The sequence below is a fragment of the Hemibagrus wyckioides genome, linkage group LG04 (genome assembly GCF_019097595.1).
Source record: "Hemibagrus wyckioides isolate EC202008001 linkage group LG04, SWU_Hwy_1.0, whole genome shotgun sequence".
Lineage (NCBI taxonomy): Eukaryota > Metazoa > Chordata > Actinopteri > Siluriformes > Bagridae > Hemibagrus > Hemibagrus wyckioides.
The window spans coordinates 32,533,699-32,551,198 of record NC_080713.1 but is presented as its reverse complement, the minus strand read 5'-3'; the positions used below and the strand labels follow the sequence as shown (position 1 = coordinate 32,551,198).

The window sequence follows — 17,500 nt, the reverse complement described above, 5'->3', positions numbered from 1 at the left end:
ACTGTTACAAAAGACCAATCACTGACCACCACTGTTACAAAAGACCAATCACTGACCACCACTGTTACAAAAGACCAATCACTGACCACCACTGTTACAAAAGACCAATCAATGACCACCGCTGTTACAAAAGACCAATCACTGACCACCACTGTTACAAAAGACCAATCACTGACCACCACTGTTAAAAAAGATCAATCACTGACCACCACTGTTACAAAAGACCAATCACTGACCACCACTGTTAAAAAAGATCAATCACTGACCACCACTGTTACAAAAGACCAATCACTGACCACCACTGTTACAAAAGACCAATCACTGACCACCACTGTTACAAAAGACCAATCACTGACCACCACTGTTACAAAAGACCAATCACTGACCACCACTGTTACAAAAGTTTACTTCTAATATGAACTATTATTTTATACCTTTAATAGAATCTCAGCTCTCTATATTCGATGTAATCACCACACCAGGTGTTCTATTTACAGAAGCCACAACAGCATCACACACAACCTCTCTGCTTCTTTACATCAGAGGATCACTGTATTAATGAAATCTCAGTCAGATTAATCCCTGTATGAGAAACAGCATAACCTTTTCAGTTTCAGTGAATTCACACAGTTCCCTTCAGACCCAGTGGAGAACCTCCAGGTGATGGAGACCAGCCATAATGCAGTAACAAGATGGTGTTTCAGACTAAATGTGTTCAACACCTCACTCGTTCTGTTAGTGCTGTGTGTAGTGACCGTGATGAGGCAGTGTGTCACATGAGCATGATAAACACACAGATCAGATGACCTGGAAAATACGAGGATGTGTAATTGTGTTTTTTTTCCTCAGTATGTTTATTCCTGAAGTAACCAGGAGCTCTTCCTCTGTCTTCTTTCTCGTCATCTTAAAGCTAATAATTATTTCTAGTGTGTTTTGTCAGCATCTGATGTCTTATTTAAACCTTTATCTTTAAACAAAGTTTTTATTTTGTTTATTTTTCCCCACAGTATAAACTTGAGATAATTCATGTTGTGAGTTGTAATGTCACTCTCAGTTACAGTAATGGTTTAGTGAATATACATAAGTATTGTGTAAAGTGTTGTGTAAGCAGTGATGTATATTCTGGGTACACTGACCCATGACTACTTCCTGCTCAGATAAAGATGAAGCAAGTGTCACATATCTGCTCCTCAAACATTTCCTCATTCATAACACACAATCCAAGACTTCTTTTCAACATTTAATCTTTTACAGAGAAATGACAGAGGCATGATGATGCTGTCTGCAGATCTGGGCAGAAGTTTAAGGGCTGAGGAGGTTCCTAGTCTGTTTAATGTCATGGGGGAATCCAGAGCAGGGAACTCTGGTCATGAGGAACACACTGTGGATGGGTCACCATTGTATCACAGGGCAACATACATTCAGATACATTCACATTCACACCGCGGGGCGGGTCATCTTACCCAGTCCACCTACTTGCATGTTTTTGGGTATGTGGGAGGAAAGCGGAGAACCTGTAGGATTCTAACCCTAACCCTAACACGAACACTAGGAGAACACCACACAGACTGTAACCCAGTTCAGGATCACACCCAAGACTGTAGAGGTGGGATGTGGTAACTGTGCCATCGTGCTGCTCCACAGTGGAGAAGAAAACAAAGAAATGACACTACTTAATTTCTACTGAAGTTCTACACAAAATCCAGAGGTATGGAGAAGGTATGTATCAGGTATGTAGGGGGAATGGAGGAGGTATGTAGGAGATATGAAGGAGTTGTGGAGGAGGAATGGAGGAGGTATGGAGTAGGAGGAGAGAGGGTATGGAGGTAGTGGGGAGGAGGTATGGAAGAGGTGGGGAGAAGGTGGGGAGGAGGTGTGGAGGAGGTATGGGGGAGGTGTAAAGGTGGAATGTAGGAGGTATGGAGGAGGTGTGGAGGAGGTGTAAAGGTGGTATGGAAGAGGTATGGAGGAGGTGTGGAAGAGCAGGGGAGGAGGTATGGAGGAGATTGGGAGGAGGTATGGAGGAGGTGTAAAGTTGGTATGGAGGAGGTGTGGAGGAGGAGGGGAGGAGGTATGGAGGAGGTGTAAAGGTGGTATGGAAGAGTATGGAGGATGTGTGGAAGAGGAGGGGAGGAGGTATGGAGGAGGTGTGGAGAAGATGGGGAGGAGGTATGGAGGAGGTGTGGAGAAAGTTTAAAGATAGTATGGAGGAGGTGTGGAAGAGGAGGTGAGGAGGTATGGAGGAGATAGGGAGGAGGTGTGGAGGAGGATTAAAGTTGGTATGGAGGAGGTGTGGAGGAGGAGGGGAGGAGGTGTGGAGGAGGTGTAGAGGAGTTGTAAAGGTGGTATGGAGGAGGTATGGAGGAGGTGTGGAAGAGGTGGGGAGGAGGTATGGAGGAGGTGTGGAGAAAGTGTAAAGGTGGTATGCAGGAGGTATGGAGGAGGTGTGGAGGAGATGAGAAGGAAATATGGAGGAGGTGCAAATTTGGTATGGAGGAGGAGGGGAGGTGGTATGGAGGAGGTATGGAGAAGGTATGTAGCAGGTATGTAGGGGGAATGGAGGAGATGTCGAGGATGTATGAAGGAAGAATAGAGGAGGTATGTAGGAGGTATGGAGGAGTAGTGGAAGAGGAATGGAGGAGGTATGCAGTAGGAGGAGAGAGGGTATGGAGGTGGTATGGAGGGGGTATGGAGAAGATGGGGAGGAGGTATGGAGGAGGTATGGAGAAAGTGTAAAGATGGTATGGAGGAGGTGTGGAAGAGGAGGGGAGGAGGTATGGAGGAGATGGGGAGGAGGTATGAAGGAGGTGTGGAGGAGATGGGGAGGAGGTGGGTAGGAGGTATGGAGGAGGTCTGGAAGAAGAGGGGAGAAGGTGTGGAGGAGGTATGGAGGAGGTGTAAAGGTGGTATGTAGGAGGTATGGAGGAGGTGTGGAGGAGGTGTAAAGGTGGTATGGAGGAGGCATGGAAGGGGAGGGGAGGAGGTATGGAGGAGATGGGGAGGAAGTGTGGAGGAGGAGGGGAGGAGGTATGGAGGAGGTGTGGAGGATGTGTGGAAGAGGAGGGGAGGTGGTATGAAGGAAGTATGGAGGAGGTGTGGAGGAGGTATGGGAGAAGTGTGGGGGAAGTATGGAGGAGGTGTGGAGGAGGTATGGGAGAAGTGTGCGGGAAGTATGGGGGAGGTGTGGAGGATGTATGGAGGAGGTGTGGAGTGGGTATGGAAGAGGTATGGGGAGGTGTGGAGGAGGTATGGAGGAAGTATGGAAGAGGTGTGGAGGAGGTATGGGGGAGGTATGGAGGAGGAGGGGAGGAGGTAGGGAGGTGGTATAGAGGAGATGGTTGCTCAGTGGTTAAGTTCTTCAGTTACTAATAAGAAGGTCTGCAGTTCAAGACCTTATTATTGCTGAACTTCCCCTGCCACTGTAGAGCAAGACCATTAACGCTGTCTGCTCTCTGGGCACCAGATCAAAGCTCTGACTCCAGATTAATGAAATATGTTAGGATAGTCCAAATAAATGTACCAATGCGGCGTGGTGATGTAGCTTACAGCAGGTTATGGTCGATGAACTGCTGGATGTCCAGGTGGTGCTCCAAAAACAATGTGGGCTTCATAGACAATTGGAGCTCTTTTGAGGGCAAGGCTGGCCTGTTAGGACGGGACGGTGTCCATCCCACTCGGGAGGGTGCTGCTCTCATTTCTTGCAGCATAGAACATAGTCTTAGAGCAGATCTAGTTAATCGGTGACAATCCAGGGCCAGGGCCAGGGAGCAGACAAGCAGGTTAATCCAACCGTCTGCTAGCTGCAAAGAGTCGTCACTCAGGGTTCATAACATTGAGACTGTGTCTGTTCCCCGAACCAAACGAAAATGTTTTAACAATCAGAAAATTTGTTTTAGTAACCTGATTAACATAAAACTAGATGATAGTGAATGCACAGCCTGCACCTTTGATCTGAAGCTAGGACTGTTAAATATAAGATCTCTGTCAACTAAAGTACTTATTATTAATGAACTGATTACTGATCAGGAGTTCAGCGTTCTTTGTTTAACAGAAACATGGATTAAACAAAACGAGTACGTAGAATTAAATGAAGCTTGTCCGCCTGGCTATAGCTATATACATCAACTGCGTCTAACAGGCAGGGGAGGAGGTGTCGCAGTTATTCATGATAATAAGCTAAGTGCCACACCCAAAAACCCAGACATCAGTTCAATGCATTCGAAGTTCTTTATACTAACCTAACGTACGCAAGTACTAATAATAAGTTCACAGAGTCAATTCCACTAATTGTTATTTACAGACCCCCAGGACCATACTCTGAATTCCTCAGTGAATCTGGAGATTTTACTTCAAACCTTGTTGTTTCTTTAGACAAAGCATTAATAGTAGGAGACTTCAACATTCATTTTGATAAGCCAGAAGACCCTCTGAGAACAGCAGGTGTGTCCATCTTAGATTCATTAGGTGTTAATCAAAATGTAATAGGACCCACTCATAATGGAGGTCACACTCTGGATCTCATTTTTACATTCGGATTAAATATAGAAAACAGAGTCACTCTTCCACAGTCGGAAGCTCTCAGATCATGATCTAGTTTCATTTAGAATGCGTCTTAGTCACGAGATGCGCAACTTGGCGCTTTACCGTATGAAGCGTATATTTACGTCTGCTACTGCACAGAGATTTACCGATAGTCTCCCAGAATTATCACACGTGATTGGTTCACCTTCCGACCCTACAGAACTTGACCAGGCGACTGATTACTTGGAGTCATTATTTCGGAACACCCTAGACACTGTAGCTCCACTTAAAAGGAAAAAAATGAAAGAGAAGAAACTAGCACCCTGGTACAACGACCAAACACGAGCTTTAAAACAATCAGCTAGGAAACTAGAGCGTAAATGGCGTCAAACTAAATTAGCAGTATTCCAGATTGCATGGAAGGAAAGCCTTCTGAGATACAAAAATTCTCTTAGTGCTGCTAGATCAGCGTATCTCTCTGCCCTAATCGAAGATAACAAAAACAACCCAAAATTTTTATTTAGCACTGTAGCAAAACTAACTAGGAGTAAAACCACTGTAGAAAAGCGCACACCATCTACATTTAGCAGCAATGACTTCATGAATTTTTTCAATGAAAAAATTGACAATATCAGGCAAAAAATTCAGACTATTAATTTAAAACCATATTATTTGATAGATAATCCTTTAGATAATATAACTATTTCTGATCAGAGCTTAGAGTGCTTCACTCCACTTCAAGAGCCTGATCTAATTTCACTAATTTCTTCTTCAAAATCTTCTACCTGCATCCTAGATCCTTTACCCACATCTTTCCTTAAACAGATATTACCAGTAGCTACTGAACCCCTTCTAAAAGTAATTAATTCTTCTCTAAGCACTGGCTATGTGCCTAAATCTTTTAAGCTAGCAGTTATCAAACCCTTGATTAAAAAACCGGACCTCGACCTGTCAGCTGTCTAACTACAGACCGATATCAAACCTGCCCTTTATCTCCAAGATCCTAGAAAAGGCTGTAGCACAGCAGTTATGTTCAGACCTGCATAGAAATAACATTTATGAAATGTATCAGTCAGGATTTAGGCCTCATCATAGCACAGAGACAGCACTGGTTAAAGTGGTCAATGACCTGTTACTGGCTTCTGATCAGGGTTGTGTCTCCTCACTGGTGTTACTGGATCTTAGTGCAGCTTTTGACACCATTGACCACACTGTTCTACTTGATAGACTAGAACATGTTGTTGGTGTTAAAGGAACAGCCCTCTCCTGGCTCAGGTCTTATTTGACTGACCGTTATCAGTTTGTAGATCTAGATGGTGACTTCTCCATGCATACCAAGGTTATGTTCGGTGTTCCACAAGGTTCTGTTTTAGGCCCACTGCTTTTCTCCCTATATATGTTACCCCTTGGTGCAATTATTCGTAAACATGGTATTAACTTCCACTGTTATGCAGATGACACACAGCTATATGTTTCAGCTAAATCAGATGAGAGACACCAGCTTATTAAGATAGAAGAATGTGTAAAGGACATTAGACATTGGATGGTCACTAACTTCCTCCTGCTTAATTCGGACAAGACAGAGGTGCTTGTACTAGGACCACATGCAGCTAGAAGTGAGCTTTCTGATTACAGAGTAATGGTGGATGGTCTTTCGGTTTCATCTTGTCCAGCAGTAAAACATCTTGGTGTGATTATTGATTCTGGTCTTTCATTTGAAGCTCATGTAGATAATATCACTCGGGTAGCCTTCTTCCATCTCAGAAATATCACTAAGATAAGAAATATGATGTCACTTCATGATGCAGAAAAATTAGTTCATGCTCTTGTTACCTCTAGGTTGGATTATTGTAATGTCTTACTGTCTGGATGTTCCAGTAGGAGCATACACAAGCTCCAATTAGTCCAGAATGCAGTAGTTAGCGTCCTAACTAGAACCAGAAGATATGAACACATCACTCCTATTTTATCCACACTACATTGGCTCCCAGTCAGATTTCACACTGATTATAAAATAGTTACTAACCTATAAAGCACTAAATGGTCTCGCGCCGCAGTACCTGAGCGATCTTTTAGTCTTTTATGATCCGCCACGCCTACTCCGATCAAAGTACCTCAAGTAGCAAAGGCTACAGCAGGGGGCGGAGCTTTCTCTTTCAAAGCCCCACAGTTATGGAACAGCCTTCCAATTAGTGTTGGGGATTCAGACACAGTCTCAATGTTTAAGTCTAGGCTGAAGACACATTTGTTTAGTCGAGCTTTTAATGTATAGTTTTCTTAGGTAAAGGAGCAGATCTGGAAGGTTCATGGTCATAGAGTGTTTGGTGACTGGGATGTGTTGGATGCTGTCATCTTACCACCATCACATGGTCACTCAGGTTTGCTGACTGTGAAGTGGTTGGATGCTTTATGTCCCGGGAAGCCTTCGTGTCTGTCACCTTCTGGCTCTCCCTTTTAGTTATGATGTCATAGCTAGTCTTGCTGGAGTCCCTGCCTGCACTTTACACATAATTCTACATTGTCTTTAAGCATCACATGATCAGAAACTTAATAACTTTCTCTTTCTCTCTCTGTCTTTCTCTGTGGAGCTATACACCCCACTCCTGAGCTCCCAGTGTTTCCAGTGTGACCACTGCCCTACCCCTGGTCGGAGTCTCCTCGCTTGATGGTGCCCACTGATGCTGTGGATGGATCTGTGTGGACCAGGAGACAGCCATGGACAGAGCCACTTGGGGACTTTCACACCATCACAGATCTGCCATTTCATCTGTCAGCTTGTGACAGCAAAGAACTAGTGTTTATAATGACCTTAGAAACTACACTGACCTAATAGTTCCTCATGGGTCATTGATTTCTGTTGTAGAAAGGACATTAATCAGTTACAGATACATTATTTTCTGTTTAGTGTCACCCAAATGAGGATGGGTTCCCTTCTGAGCCTGGTTCCTCTCAAGGTTTCTTCCTTTCCATCCCAGGGAGTTCTTCCTTGCTGCCGTCGCCACAGGCTTGCTCATTAGGGATAAAATAGTCTAATTATAGAATTTAATAATTTATTCTTATTTCTAGTTAATTAGTTATTTTTATTTTTTATTTTTTATTATTATTTTTCATTTTCCCCTCCTTTTTCTCTGTTTTCTTCTTTTGTAAAGCTGCTTTGAGACAATGTTCATTGTAAAAGGCGCTATACAAAATAAACTGAATTGAATTGAATTGAAATGTAGTGTACTGTAATGTGTACATGACAAAAAGAGCTGTCTTTATTAAACTCTACTGTCTTCTGTTTGCAGAGAGAGTTCATTGTTTTTTTGGTACTACTGCATAGCATTCACTGAGATCATCATCTTCTGATCATTATTATAATAAAGATTAAAGGCCTCCTCTCCTGTACCTTACATGAAGAAATGTCTCTTCCTGGTCAGCACAGCACAGTGGTCAGATCTACAGTGGTATCTGGATATGTTCAAAACATTGGGATGAACCATCCCCCAACAGATCCTCTTGTCCAGCAGATCATCTTGTCCAGCAGATCCTCTTAGTCAGCAGCTCTGCTGGACTGTTTTAGAGGAAGGCTTTGCATTCTCAAGATCTACCTTGTCTGCTGTAGACAGAGGCTCAGGTCTGACCAGAAGAAACCAGTGAAGATGATTCCTCAGGTAGTGGGAGAGCAAGTCACCCAAGTTCATGAAAGAACCTTGAAATGGAACCAGTACCATAACCAACCACTTCATAAATTTCAGCGCACAGAGGATCACAGCAGCAGCTGCAGACCCTGTGAAAGATCTGGTCCATCAGGCACCATACAGGGGTATCAGAGCAAGACAACAGGAATATGCTAAAGTACAGTACTTTAAGGAGTGTGTTTGACCAGGTGAGGGTGAGGGAAACGTGTTTTACTTAAAGATATTTATCCAGGTTGGGCTTTATAGAGTTAGAAGAGATAATCAAGCAGATAAAAGCTTTCAAACAAACATTAAAGCCAGAACTGAAGCTCTTTTCCACATGAATCACTACAAACACAGTAGACAACAAAAGGTTCACCTGATAAGGATAAACTCTTACTTCTAATAGCAGATGGGCTTCCTACTCAGAAATCATCTCTTACCATCTTTACGGCTGAAGGGGTTTTCTCCAAAGCCCACAGATCCCTAAGAACTCTGAGACACTTCCTGTGTCCTGAAGCACAGACAGACATGTGGATTAATTCAGGAGGAATTGAGAAAAATACCAGAAGGCATTGATAGGGAATTCTTCAGGACTAGGTTTTGGGAAAGGTTCTCAAACCTACCAGATCCAGGGATCCTCAGGGGGTGATGAAGAAAAGCCAGGGGTTCCATCGTTTCGGTCTTTGTGACAGTGGTGGAAATAACAATTCAGATGAATGGGCCTAATTATCATATGTAGGAGATCATTTTAATGCACTCACAGTTAACGGGGCACCTGATTACAGGATTTTGGAGAACCACCATAGAGAAATCAGACATATGAACAGATTGAAAAAAAAAATAGTTCTGAAAAGTGAAAAGGATGATGGGACACTGTGAGTCCACATGGAGTATGCAGTAATGCCTTGTGTGGGTGATCTCCTGGATTAGCTTCTTGTTACTTCTTGATTTTCAGCCCTGAAGTGGGAAATGAGGAGGAAATGAGTTTCTCCATCATGTTCAGTCATCTTTTCAGGCTGTGGGCTGTCACAGGTGGCCCAGGTGGACAATCTGTACTGGACAGTTATGCCATGGCTTTCTTTCCACCTTGGCAGTGTATGTGTGTAAGAGAGAGAGAGAGAGAGAGAGAGAGAGTGAGAGAGAGAGAGAGAGAGAGAGAGTTGGCTGTCCTACCATGTTCTCCCCTAATGTCACGGAGCCTTTGCCGAAGAAACACACACACACACACACACACACACACACACAGGAATAGAAAAAGCAAGAGTTTGACTTTGTGTTCCTCTGTGAGAAGACCATGAGCACAGGAGTCTGACCGAGACACTTTAATAAACCGGGGACGGCACCGAGTGTGTGAAGTGTGTGTGAGGAGTGTGTGTGAGGAGTGTGTGTGAGGAGTGTGTAAGAAGTGCCTGAGCCATGTCCATGTTACGGTGTGTGTGTGGCGTCTCTGTCAGACGTTTCCACAACATTCCAGCACTCTGGAACAAACATGCAGCTAAAGGTAAGAAAATATGTGTACACACACACACACACACACACACACGTTCGAATGGAACTTGTTTATAGTTGTTTAATTTGCTGTAGAATAAAAATTATTTGTAAGTAACAGTAGATTGCGGTGAGTTTCAATGTTTTAGCACTTTGATGTAAAGAATCTATTTATTCTTGTGCAGTAAAGCTTGTCAGTAGAGATAAAAGAGAGGTCAAATAAAGGTGACCGCAACACAGCCATGCAACCACACCGCCACAACTTCTACTATAAATGTGTGTGTGTGTGAGAGAGAGAGAGAGAGAGAGAGAGAGAGCTTCTCTCCCAGTATCTTTTAAAGTTTTGTGTGTGTGTGTGAGTGTGTAATGTCGGGTTTAAAACACTGCGAGTCGGTGAGATGGTGCAGGCCAGGACATGCTGGATTTCAGCCAATCAGCTGCTAATAATGTCCTGGTGTCATTGAAGGCGGCCATGTTGGTTATGAGGAGAAATGTGAAAGCTGAGAACTGCAGGAGCATGAGCTGCCTCGTTTACTGCCTTCTGATTCTCAATACCTCAGCTGGGGTACAGGGTACTGGGGTAGGGACGGGGGTCATGGAGGAGGGATGGAGTGACATAACAGTAGACAACAGTATTGTAAACAATACTGAGGCATAACAGGGGCAGTGCAGGAGTATCAACAGAAGTACAGAGAGAGGTAAGAAGTACTGAGGTAGAATGAAGGGAGGTAAAGGGGTATTTGGGCAGTAAAAAGTCATTCAAGGAGTGTGTGCTGAATGATTCATTCAAGCATGTGTGCTGAGGGAGGAACAGATGGGGAGTAAAGACAGGAATTGAGGCAGTACAGGAGTGTTGATGCAGAAACAGTGAAAGAAACTCCTTTGTATCCTGGGCATCATAGTGTTTATACACCAATCAGCCATAACATTATGACCACCTGCCTAATATTGTACTGGTCCCCCTTTTGCTGCCAAAACAGCCCGGAGTTGTCAAGGCATGGACTCCACTAGATCCCTGAAGGTGTGCTGTGGTATCTGGCACCAAGATGTTAGCAGCAGATCCTTTAAGTCCTGAAAGTTGCCGTTTGAGACTGGTGCTATGTGTTCCCCAAGTAAGAGATGTACATGGCCATCCACGTGATGTAAAAGACAACATGATTCATCAGACCAGGACACCTATTGCTCTGTGGTCCAGTTCTGATGCTCACGTGCCCATTGTTGGTGCCTTCGGCAGTGCACAGGGGTCAGCATGGGCACCCTGACCGGTCTGCAGCTATGTGGCCCCATACAAAACAAACTGTAATGCACTGTGTATTCTATAGACCCCTGTCTATCAGAACCAGTCTGTTGGATCGGATCACATGGGCCAGCCTTCGCTCCCCACCTGCATCAATGAGCCTTGACCGCCCATGTCACCCCTTGTCACCGGTTCACCACTGTTCCTTCCTTGGACCACTTTTGATAGATAGTGACCCCTGCAGACCGGGAACACCCCACAAGAGCTGCAGTTTTGGAGATGCTCTGATCCAGTGGTCTAGCCATCACAATTTGACCCTTTTGGTCAAACTCACTCAAATCCTTACGTCCATTTTTCCTGCTTCTAACATCAAATTTGAGGACAAAATGTTCACTTGCTGCCTAATATATCCCACCCACTAACAGGTGCCATGATGAGGAGATACTCAGTCTTGTAAGAAAAATAAAACAATGAGGGCGTCGAAGATCTTAATGTAGAAGTTTATTGCAGCGTCGCAGTGACAAAATACATAAAGTACTTTGGGTTCATCGGAGTCAAAAAGAACGCAGGACAAATCCTGCTCGAACATTTTATACAGTGTTTCCCGTCTGTAAGTTAAATGAGTTTCACTTTAAATGTAAATTACAGTAAGAACTGTGTATTTCCAAAGGGCTGGATGATACCCTTTGTTCCGGGACGGTTCTTGATGTCCTGCTGCCGCTCCCAGACTAATAATTAATTGGATTAAGTGTTCTAAATGTTTGGTAAGGCTGCTTTAAGCCAATGTAAAAATGCCCACAAATAGATAAACTGGTTTGAATTAAAGATATTTCTATATGATATGTAAGCCTTTTTGGGAATGAGCTCTTTCAGATGTGAACTGTGGAGTGGAATATGGGTTGGGGCAGTCTGTAGTTTCTTACAGTCTTATTCACGTCACCTGAGGGTGGTCATAATGTTATGGCTGATCGGTGTATATCATGCTGAAGTTTTTACACTTCTTTAATTGCCTCTGTTATTTGCCTCCATTAACTCTCACTTGCATCTGTTCTTGCCTCAGTACATCATTACTCTCATCACTCGTTCACTCACTGACTTTTTCATATGATGCCACTATAATATCATAGAGCCGCCTCAGTTTCTGCCTCAATTTTCTTCCAGTGCCTCTGTCTCTACCTGAATACAGGTGTATCTGCATCTCCCTCCTTCTGCCTTAGTATTCCTTCAGTTCCCTCTGGAGTCTCTGTAGAACCCACAGCTCTACAGGTCATGTGTGTTTAATGCTCTAATGACTGTGTACATCTGGTTATGCTGCCTCTTTCTGCCTCAGTGTTGTTCCAGCTGCCCATCTTTCTGCTTCAGTGTTGTTCTAGCTGCCTCTGCTCCTGTGTCTATAGTACCTTCAGTTTTGTGTTTATTCTCCAGGTGTCCGTTATAAGGACTTGCTGGTGGGTGTTCCTAAGGAAATCATGAAGAACGAGCAGCGTGTGGCGGTGTCCCCTGTGGGTGTGGAGGCTCTGGTGAAGCAGGGTTTCCAGGTGCAGGTGGAGGAAGGAGCCGGCCAAGAGGCAAAGTTCTCAGACCAGCAGTACCGAGCAGCAGGAGCCTCCATCATAAACACCATAGGAGCTTTTAACTCGGACCTTGTGCTTAAAGTGAGAAACCTGTGCACAGGGGGAGGGGGTGGTGGTGTGTACAGTATGATTATTTTGTGTTGTTGTTGTAGGTGCGAGGGCCGGTGTTTAATGAGTCTTTGGGCCTCCATGAGGCGGAGCTGCTGAAGGAAGGCTCCACTCTGGTGAGTTTTATTTATCCAGCACAGAACACTGAGCTGATGGAGAAACTGGCACAGCGTCACAGCACAGTGCTTGCCATGGACCAGGTCCCGCGGGTCACCATCGCTCAGAGCTACGATGCCCTCAGCTCCATGGCCAACATTGCAGGGTATGGAAACATCTAAAGTTCTCTCTCGCCATGACTTTGAAACTGTAAGACACTGTGAAGGCTCTGGAGAAGGTCTCAGCACTGGGTTCTGTGTGAACAGGTACAAGGCTGTCGTCCTCGCTGCAAACAATTTTGGTAGATTTTTCACTGGTCAGATTACAGCAGCAGGGAAGGTTCCACCTGCAAAGGTAGAGCATCTCTCTCTCTCTCTCTCTCTCTCTCTCTCTCTCTCTCTCACTCTCACTCTCTCTCACACACACACACACAGAGTCTATTGTATTTTTTCTGTGTGTGTGTGTAGGTGCTCGTGATCGGTGGTGGAGTTGCAGGCCTGGCTGCTGCAGGAGCTGCTAAATCTATGGGAGCGGTAGTGAGAGGTTTTGACACCAGGTGAATTTAGAGATCTGAGTGAAGAAATCTGAGTGTAGAGATTTGAGTGTAGAGATCTGAGTGTAGAAATCTGAGTGTAGAGATCTGAGAGAAGAGTATAGAGATCTGAGTGAAGAGTGTAGAGATCTGAGTGTAGAGATCTGACTGTAGAAATCTGAGTGAAGAGTGTAGAGATCTGAGTGTAGAGTGCAGAGATCTGAGTGTAGAGATCTGACTGTAGAAATCTGAGTGTAGAGATCTGAGTGAAGAGTGTAGAAATCTGACTGTAGAGATCTGAGTGAAGAGATCTGAGTGTAGAGATCTGAGTGAAGAGTATAGAGATCTGAGTGTAGAGATCTGAGTGTAGAGTGTAGAGATGTGAGTGTAGAGATGTGAGTGTAGAGTGTAGAGATGTGAGTGTAGAGATGTGAGTGTAGAGATTGAAGTGTAGAGTGTAGAGATGTGAGTGTAGAGATGTGAGTGTAGAGATGTGAGTGTAGAGATGTGAGTGTAGAGTGTAGAGATCTGAGTGTAGAGATCTGAGTGTAGAGATGTGAGTGTAGAGTGTAGAGATGTGAGTGTAGAGATGTGAGTGTAGAGTGTAGAGATCTGAGTGTAGAGATCTGAGTGTAGAGTGTAGAGATGTGAGTGTAGAGTGTAGAGATCTGAGTGTAGAGTGTAGAGATCTGAGTGTAGAGTGTAGAGATGTGAGTGTAGAGATCTAAGTGTAGAGTGTAGAGATGTGAGTGTAGAGATCGAAGTGTAGAGTGTAGAGATGTGAGTGTAGAGATCGAAGTGTAGAGTGCAGAGATCTGAGTGTAGAGATGTGAGTGTAGAGATGTGAGTGTAGAGATCTGAGTGTAGAGTGTAGAGATGTGAGTGTAGAGATGTGAGTGTAGAGATGTGAGTGTAGAGATCTGAGTGTAGAGATGTGAGTGTAGAGTGTAGAGATCTGAGTGTAGAGATGTGAGTGTAGAGATGTGAGTGTAGAGATCTGAGTGTAGAGATGTGAGTGTAGAGTGTAGAGATCTGAGTGTAGAGATGTGAGTGTAGAGTGTAGAGGTCTGAGTGTAGAGATGTGAGTGTAGAGATCTGAGTGTAGAGATGTGAGTGTAGAGTGTAGAGATCTGAGTGTAGAGATGTGAGTGTAGAGTGTAGAGATCTGAGTGTAGAGATCTGAGTGTAGAGTGTAGAGATGTGAGTGTAGAGATGTGAGTGTAGAGATGTGAGTGTAGAGTGTAGAGATCTGAGTGTAGAGATGTGAGTGTAGAATGTAGAGATCTGAGTGTAGAGATCTGAGTGTAGAGTGTAGAGATCTGAGTGTAGAGATCTAGGTGTAGAGTGTAGAGATCTGAGTGTAGAGATCTGAGTGTAGAGTGTAGAGATGTGAGTGTAGAGATGTGAGTGTAGAGTGTAGAGATCTGAGTGTAGAGATCTGAGTGTAGAGTGTAGAGATCTGAGTGTAGAGATCTAGGTGTAGAGTATAGAGATCTGAGTGTAGAGATCTAAGTGTAGAGTGTAGAGATGTGAGTGTAGAGATGTGAGTGTAGAATGTAGAGATGTGAGTGTAGAGTGTAGAGACATGAGTGTAGAGTGTAGAGATCTGAGTGTAGAGATCTAAGTGTAGAGATGTGTGTAGAGTGTAGAGATGTGAGTGTAGAGATGTGAGTGTAGAGTGTAGAGATCTGAGTGTAGAGTGTAGAGATGTGAGTGTAGAGATCTAAGTGTAGAGTGTAGAGATGTGAGTGTAGAGATCGAAGTGTAGAGTGCAGAGATCTGAGTGTAGAGATGTGAGTGTAGAGATGTGAGTGTAGAGATGTGAGTGTAGAGATCTGAGTGTAGAGTGTAGAGATGTGAGTGTAGAGATGTGAGTGTAGAGTGTAGAGATCTGAGTGTAGAGATGTGAGTGTAGAGTGTAGAGATCTGAGTGTAGAGATGTGAGTGTAGAGTGTAGAGATGTGAGTGTAGAGTGTAGAGATCTGAGTGTAGAGTGTAGAGATCTGAGTGTAGAGATCTGAGTGTAGAGTGTAGAGATCTGAGTGTAGAGATGTGAGTGTAGGGATGTGAGTGTAGAGTGTAGAGATCTGAGTGTAGAGATCTGAGTGTAGAGTGTAGAGATGTGAGTGTAGAGATGTGAGTGTAGAGTGTAGAGATCTGAGTGTAGAGATGTGAGTGTAGAGATCTGAGTGTAGAGATCTGAGTGTAGAGTGTAGAGATCTGAGTGTAGAGATGTGAGTGTAGAGTGTAGAGATCTGAGTGTAGAGATCTGAGTGTAGAGTGTAGAGATGTGAGTGTAGAGATGTGAGTGTAGAGTGTAGAGATCTGAGTGTAGAGATCTGAGTGTAGAGTGTAGAGATCTGAGTGTAGAGTGTAGAGATCTGAGTGTAGAGATCTAAGTGTAGAGTGTAGAGATGTGAGTGTAGAGATGTGAGTGTAGAATGTAGAGATGTGAGTGTAGAGTGCAGAGACATGAGTGTAGAGTGTAGAGATCTGAGTGTAGAGATCTAAGTGTAGAGATGTGTGTAGAGTGTAGAGATGTGAGTGTAGAGATGTGAGTGTAGAGTGTAGAGATCTGAGTGTAGAGTGTAGAGATGTGAGTGTAGAGATCTAAGTGTAGAGTATAGAGATCTGAGTGTAGAGATCTAAGTGTAGAGTGTAGAGATGTGAGTGTAGAGATGTGAGTGTAGAATGTAGAGATGTGAGTGTAGAGTGTAGAGATGTGAGTGTAGAGTGTAGAGATCTGAGTGTAGAGATGTGAGTGTAGAGATGTGTGTAGAGTGTAGAGATCTGAGTGTAGAGATCTGAGTGTAGAGATGTGAGAGTAGAGTGTAGAGATGTGAGTGTAGAGATGTGAGTGTAGAGTGTAGAGATCTGAGTGTAGAGATCTGAGTGTAGAGATGTGAGTGTAGAGTGTAGAGATCTGAGTGTAGAGATGTGAGTGTAGAGATCTGAGTGTAGAGTGTAGAGTGTAGAGATCTGAGTGTAGTGTAGAGATGTGAGTGTAGAGTGTAGAGATCAGAGTGTAGAGATGTGAGTGTAGTGTAGAGATGTGAGTGTAGAGTGTAGAGATCAGAGTGTAGAGTGTAGAGATGTGAGAGTAGAGATCTGAGTGTAGAGATCTAAGTGTAGAGTGTAGAGATCTGAGTGTAGAGATCTAAGTGTAGAGTGTAGAGATCTGAGTGTAGAGTGTAGAGATGTGAGTGTAGAGTGTAGAGATCTGACTGTAGAGATCTGAGTGTAGAGTGTAGAGATGTGAGTGTAGAGATCTGAGTGTATAGAGATGTGAGTGTAGAGATCTGAGTGTAGAGTGTAGAGATCTGAGTGTAGAGATCTAGGTGTAGAGTGTAGAGATCTGAGTGTAGAGATGTGAGTATAGAGATCTGAGTGTAGAGTATAGAGATGTGATTGTAGAGATGTGAGTGTAGAGTGTAGAGATCTGAGTGTAGAGTGTAAAGATGTGAGTGTAGAGATGTGAGTGTAGAGTGTAGAGATGTGAGTGTAGAGTGTAGAGATGTGAGTGTAGAGATGTGAGTATAGAGATCTGAGTGTAGAGTATAGAGATGTGAGTGTAGAGATCTGAGTGTAGAGTGTAGAGATCTGAGTGTAGAGATCTAAATGTAGAGTGTAGAGATCGGAGTGTAGAGATGTGAGTGTAGAGTGTAGAGATCTGAGTGTAGAGTATAGAGATGTGAGTGTAGAGATCTGAGTGTAGAGTGTAGAGATCTGAGTGTAGAGATCTAAGTGTAGAGTGTAGAGATCTGAGTGTAGAGATGTGAGTGTAGAGTGTAGAGATCTGAGTGTAGAGATGTGAGTGTAGAGTGTAGAGATCTGAGTGTAGAGATCTGAGTGTAGAGTGTAGAGATCTGAGTGTAGAGATGTGAGTGTAGAGTGTAGAGATGTGAGTGTAGAGATGTGAGTGTAGAGTGTAGAGATCTGAGTGTAGAGTGTAAAGATGTGAGTGTAGAGATGTGAGTGTAGAGTGTAGAGATGTGAGTGTAGAGTGTAGAGATGTGAGTGTAGAGATGTGAGTATAGAGATCTGAGTGTAGAGTATAGAGATGTGAGTGTAGAGATCTGAGTGTAGAGTGTAGAGATCTGAGTGTAGAGATCTAAGTGTAGAGTGTAGAGATCTGAGTGTAGAGATGTGAGTGTAGAGTGTAGAGATCTGAGTGTAGAGTATAGAGATGTGAGTGTAGAGATGTGAGTGTAGAGTGTAGAGATCTGAGTGTAGAGATCTAAGTGTAGAGTGTAGAGATCTGAGTGTAGAGATGTGAGTGTAG

The 17,500-nt window shown here is 43.8% G+C and overlaps 1 protein-coding gene across 2 annotated transcripts in view; it reads left to right on the top strand.

Moving 5' to 3' along the window:
• The first annotated feature begins 9,454 nt into the window (after positions 1-9,454).
• The window catches only part of LOC131352019 (NAD(P) transhydrogenase, mitochondrial-like), a 45,780-nt gene continuing 37,734 nt past the window's right edge, over positions 9,455-17,500 (top strand). Inside the window, exons 1-5 of one of the 2 annotated variants that reach the window (XM_058387829.1) lie at positions 9,455-9,684; positions 12,334-12,563; positions 12,635-12,852; positions 12,953-13,040; positions 13,154-13,242. In XM_058387829.1, coding sequence (XP_058243812.1) covers positions 9,600-9,684; positions 12,334-12,563; positions 12,635-12,852; positions 12,953-13,040; positions 13,154-13,242 — 710 coding nt within the window. In that variant the 5' untranslated portion in view covers positions 9,455-9,599. The remainder of the gene's footprint in view (positions 9,685-12,333; positions 12,564-12,634; positions 12,853-12,952; positions 13,041-13,153; positions 13,243-17,500) is intronic. The other variant, XM_058387831.1, reaches the window with a different exon arrangement.